This window comes from Halyomorpha halys, unplaced genomic scaffold, assembly GCF_000696795.3.
Source record: "Halyomorpha halys isolate HHAL.00 unplaced genomic scaffold, Hhal_1.1 Scaffold1325.1, whole genome shotgun sequence".
NCBI classification, from domain to species: domain Eukaryota; kingdom Metazoa; phylum Arthropoda; class Insecta; order Hemiptera; family Pentatomidae; genus Halyomorpha; species Halyomorpha halys.
The window spans coordinates 83,234-89,212 of NW_027115413.1; the positions used below are offsets into that span (position 1 = coordinate 83,234).

At 27.5% G+C, this 5,979-nt stretch overlaps 1 protein-coding gene across 1 annotated transcript in view; it reads left to right on the top strand.

Moving 5' to 3' along the window:
• Nucleotides 1–5,932, top strand: part of LOC106689307 (G-protein coupled receptor 143) — a gene marked incomplete in the record, with an annotated part of 76,370 nt that extends 70,438 nt beyond the window's left edge. Inside the window, 1 exon segment of the mRNA XM_067052456.1 lies at nucleotides 2,114–5,932. Coding sequence (XP_066908557.1) covers nucleotides 2,114–2,272 — 159 coding nt within the window.
• Between the last annotated feature and the right edge of the window lie 47 nt (nucleotides 5,933–5,979).

A 5,979-nucleotide genomic window follows, 5' to 3' on the forward strand; every position in this document is an offset into this window, starting at 1 on the left:
CATTATTGCTACCTAACAATATTAAAAACACTGATTTCATTTTTAAAAAAAGGAGAAACTGATTTCATAAAACATTATTGTTAACTTCACTCAACTTAAGGTTATCCTGATACTGATTCTCAGGCTAACTTAATAATAATAATATTTTTTCAAATTAGTTTCTAATTAATAACATAATAAATAATAAATAGTATAACTATGTTTAACAAATTAATAAGTTGTATGCAATATCTGGTTTATTTTCAGGCATTTTATAGTTGAATTTCCACATTATGGAATATTTTTATATGAGGAGAAGATGGTTGTGGGTGCGGTAACAATATAATACAAATAAGTTGAAAGAACCTGTTTAATAGTGTCAAAGTTTCAGCAAGAATTTCTTACCTTTATCAGGGCTAAGAACAAACAACAAGATAACAACCAATGAATACAAAAAAATACAAAAATTAAATATAAATAGAACAATAAGTAGTAAAAAATTGTACTGAATGAAATTAATAAAAATAAAGTGATGAAAGGAGTGGAAAATAAAATTTATATGTGAGTAATTTACTTATAGTTATATGGTAGTTATTTAGTATTTTTACAAATAGTTATTTTACTTACTTATTTAATTACCTATATATACATTTTATTTTCCACTTCTTTCATCACTTTATTTTTATTAATTTCATTCTCTACAATTTTTTACTATATATCATTCTGTTTATGTTTTCTTTCTTATTTTTTTGTTTTCATTGGTTGTAATCTTCCCAGGTCACAAAAACAATTTCTATGAAACATTAAAACTTTAGGTAAAGATATTCTTTTGTTAATAAGTATATCCTGTGTTATGTCTAATTACCTAATTAGTCAACTTTTACATTAAAATCAAAATTAAAATTCATTTATCACAGTCACTTGTTAAAACTTTATCACAAAGTACTTGCTTGTAACCTTCCTCCACTCAGTTCAAGTATTAAAATTATTTATTATAATAATATTTTTGTTAATTTTCCTCTTTATTTCAGTAGTAAAAATCCCATCAAGGCTAATTATAACTATCGACATTTAATTTATCCTATATTTTTCATAAATTAATTTTACTTAATATCTCTGGATAGTGTTGGTTCAAATTTCTTGTATCTGTTTTGAAATTTACAGTATAATTAATATTTTCATATACGTAAATGGATTCAAGTATTTTCCTTTTGAACATATTATTTTCTTTATGTAAAATCATTGTATTTTCAAGATAAAAAAAGTGCTGGATTTTGGTTGCATGTTGTACTAGTGCCGTTTTATTTGGATCCCTCTCCTTGTTTTTCAAATCATTATTGTGTTGATAAATTCTGTCACCCAATAATTGCTTTGTTTCACCTGTATATATAGCTGGACAGTTTAGATAGGGAATTTTATATATTAATCCCGAATGTTTTAATGTTTCATAAAAATTGTTGTTGTGACCTGGGGAGAATAGTCTGCATGAAGTTGAGTGTTTAAATATTTTTAGTTCCAAAATTGTATTAAGGTAAGATAAATTACAAATAATAATGTTAAGTAATTTGAATTGTTAAGATGATACATGTAATAGAAGCTGTTTTATAGTAGATGTCCCTGAGGATGGCCGGATTGGCCGAAACGTCGGACATATGAGAAAAATAAAATATGTTGCGACAAAAATGGATAAAAATTGGATTATTTATTTAAACAAAATTAACCAGTCTCAAGAGAGTGTAAAGATTATAAATATAAGTTTTATTTTTTTTTAATTGATCTGTTACAACATTTTGGGGCCACCGTCCGATCATCAGGCACTCGTAACATTTATTATTTCGAATTATATAAATTAATCTAGTCTCCCTCATTTAGTGTTATGTATATAAATCACTAAAGTAATTATTTTGACTGTACCCCCAACCATCTTCTCCTCAGATATATTATCCATAGTCAACTATCTTCTCATCATAATATTTTTATGTTAAATATTTCTTTATTTTTATGTTTTTATTAAATTTTTATATAAAAATAAACAGTGTACATGTATTGTATTTTTATAAATAATAATAATAATGCAATAAACTTCAGAACATCACTACTTAAAAATAATTATTTGAATTGATATTTGTACCAGGCGGTGCTGAACCCGCTGCAGGCTCTGTTCAATTCGGCAGTCTACAGGCGACCCAACTTGAAGCTTGTGACTCCCTTCAAGCGCAGCCAACCCGAGCTGAGCGAGACAACTCCGCTGGTACAAGCCAACATTAACTCAGGGGATCTTCTTGTGTCATAGTCTGTTTGGAACCGAGTTCCAGAAGTCGAACCAACAGAGTTTAACAGGAGAGAAATAATGTTGTTATAATTTTTGTCATTTCTCTCCGTATGGGAGTAAGTTTGTCTGAACCCCAATTGGGAATGCAACTTTAATATTAGTGCCTTATTTTAAAGATAAAAAGACTAACAGGAAAATGAAATCTTTCCGCTGTTTGCAAAGATGTTTAAATGTTTTGATACGCCACCATCCTTCTTGATATCAAATATGCTACAAAATGGATGAGTACTCAAAATACCAACTATATATTTTTATTTCAGTATCAATTTAAATGCTAGGCGGTACAGTATAGTTTGTTGAATTTGTTCCGTATAAGTGTATTTTAGTACAACTCTAGTCATTTATGATCGCAAATACAGTTATGGTTATAGCTGTAAAACAAAAATATTTTATGTCTATTTTTTTTCATAATTAATCTTCTAGATAACCTTAGAGCCAATAACTATAATACTTGTGTAGTTGCCTTTGCTCATTTTAGAGAGTAGAAGAAATGGTGCATAAGAATTTGTAGATTATTTAGTTATTAGAAACAAATACCAAGGGCAGTTATAGAAGTTTTATTTTTGGGGTACTATTAAAAAAAAATTTTTTATAAGGCTCTATATTTGATTTAACTTCCTAATGTTTTGCAACTAAGGCCAATGCGGGTAGTAATCCTTCTGTTTTGAGGCTGTTGTTGCAACCTGTGTTCAGTTATCACCTTAGCAACCTCAATTATGCAGGTCTGATTTTGATGCAGGCTAGTTGACTTTTATTTCGATAAAAAAAATAATTATTTCTATTATATTTGTATATACATTAAAGCTCATTTTTGGTTACCGTTTGATAAGCAATTGAATTATTTGACGTTGATTCATTGTGATGTATTTTTCATTTACATTTTTGAGCATAAATGAATTTTCAAGTATATTTACTCTAAAAGTTATATTTTTGGGTCATGTTTCGATTGCATTGAAGATGTAATATATCAGTTATTAATAGGTCATACTTAAATTATTTTACTTTTTGACATTAAAAATTTAAGCTAACTTAGTTAAGGGAAGAGGATTCTGGAGGGTTTGCAAAGTATGGAATACCTCATGAGAGGGAAAGTCCAGCGGTATCATAAACTACAAATTAGTTCGTAATGTATAAAATATTTATTTAATTCTCTTAAAGTTTGGGACTCCTGGTTGAGTATATTTCTCTCCCTAGAAAATACAATATGATTGAAAGCCAGTACTTTTAACAGTATCAAAAGAGGCCCTATATATGCTTTCAATAAATATAATGTTTCTTTTAGATATTAATAATTGTAATTATCTTAGTAAATGTAAAAATTTAATTAGAATAATACCTAGAATATTTCTGAGCTACTACTTCAGTTAGAATTTACATTAGACACATGAGGTCCAATTATTAAGGTTATACTAAGCATTCTTTTTTCTTACTTTATAATTAACATTATTTATTTTATTTATTGTCACAGTCAGGAAGAGTGCTAAAGAGTAGTTATTGTTAATAGTTTAGTAAGTTACCTGATGAAAAAAATGTTTAGTACATAAGTAAGGTTATTTAATAAAAATGAGAACCTCAATAATAAACTTGATAAATAAATTTGAGTTTATTATTATAAATTCTATTTTATTAAAGAGGTCAAATAAAAAATAATCATCTTTCATTATTAGCAATCATTTCAAATCTACTTAACAACAAACAATAGAATAAAACATTTTTTAAAAAAATAATTAATACTAAAAATTCTAAAAATCAAAGAATCTTACTTAGAAAGAAAACTTTTTTTATTTTTTAATTTATATATTGTATATGAAAAATCCATCCTTACGATATGGTTGGCGTGGATGGCAATTTTCTCCGAAAGTAAATAGTTTCAAATAACTCGGTTCCACAATAACAACAATAAATGATCAACAGGCTGAGATAGACCAGCGTATAACAAGTGCAAGCAAATCCTTCGCTCTGTCAAGGATACTAAAATCACGGGAATTATCTAAATTTCTGAAGCTAAGAGTGTCCAATGTCAGCTCTAATATAAGGCTGTGAGACCTGGGCTCTAACAGAATCAATAAATTTGAAAGGAAAGTCCTCCACACAATTGCAGGAGCAATCTGGGCTCAGAGCCTTAACACATGGAGGAGAAGAACTAACAGTGAACTGCTTGCAGAGACTAGTCAGTCAGTATCTCATGATATGAAGGCCACGAGGATAAGATGGACAGGATATGTGGCTTGAAGCAATCCATCAGGATGTCTCTCCATAACAATGAATGCCAGTATAGTTGGCATGAGACCCCGTGGGAGGCCAAAAACCAGATAGATAGAATCGACAACAATATGAAGACAAGAGCTACATGTAGCAAACTGGAAAGAAGTAGCACAAGATAGGCAGACGTAGAGAATGCTGGTTCAGGTGGCCAAAGATCTTCAAGGTCTGTAGAGCGAACCGATAAAAAAATTGTTTATGCCTTCTTCAGAATAATCCTTACTTATGAAAATCTATCAGTTGGTTTTCTTTATTCCGTATATTAGTCTTCTTTATTATATATATCAGTTGGTGTATTTTTATTCCTTTTGACTTCACATCCTTCATATATTCAATTCGGTTTTGATCTGGACTCGAACGGAACAAAGTGTTATTTAAATATGGAAAAAGGAGGACTATATTTTTTTGTTTCGTAGAGTAATATTCAACCAAAGTCACAAACAGAATGTTAATATGGGCATTTTTATGATTATATTTTAGTCTTAAGGTTAATTTATATTTAATTTTTTAAGGTTGTTTCTAGACTTACTTATATTAATTATTATTTCTACTAGATAATAATTAAATTGGAAAAACACGTTTATCAAAATATCATGAACTAGTAATTTAGCTTTATATTTATTATGTTCGAAAGTTCCTATTGTAACATTTATTATCAACAACAATTTTAATAATTTTTTTCTTATACTGCTATTATTATTTTTGAAAATAATATTTTCATGAATAATGGACGCATTTATAAAATTTATCCTTTTAAAACTATACTCAAGTTTTTACTGTATCTGTTAATAAAAAAAAAACAAACTCAAAATAATTGTAACTTTATAGTTACACCAATTATCAAAATAACTGTAACTGGTATTAAATAACTGTAAATATATAATTATTGTATCTGTGGCTTGCGGAATCAACAACCAATATTCAGTTTTAGGGTTTTTTATTTATTATATTATCAGTAAAAGATTTATCTTTTACATTCCAAAACAATGTTCTCAGAAATTTTTTTTTTTTAAAAACAACTGCATCTCCATTTTCATTTCTGAAAATCTTCATTTTCTTTTTTTGATTCATTTTCTGAATTGGTTGTACTAAAGCCACATATATAGTCTAGATTCTTGTACTATTAGGAATTTAATGATTGTCATACCTCTTATCTTGGTTGTTCATCTAATTTTATTATTTATTATATAACTTTTTTTTTTATTCTAGTATTTAAAAACATAACTTATTTATTTTATTCAATAAATATAAACTTAAAGAGAACCTTTGTTAATGACAACAATCTTTTATTTTAAGTTTTTATACGGCATATGTACTTATGAAAAAATTCATGGCTATCAAAATAATATAAATAAAGGTTTTTAGATTAATTTAATATTGTTTGTCGATGTTTTTTATTTTTTTTT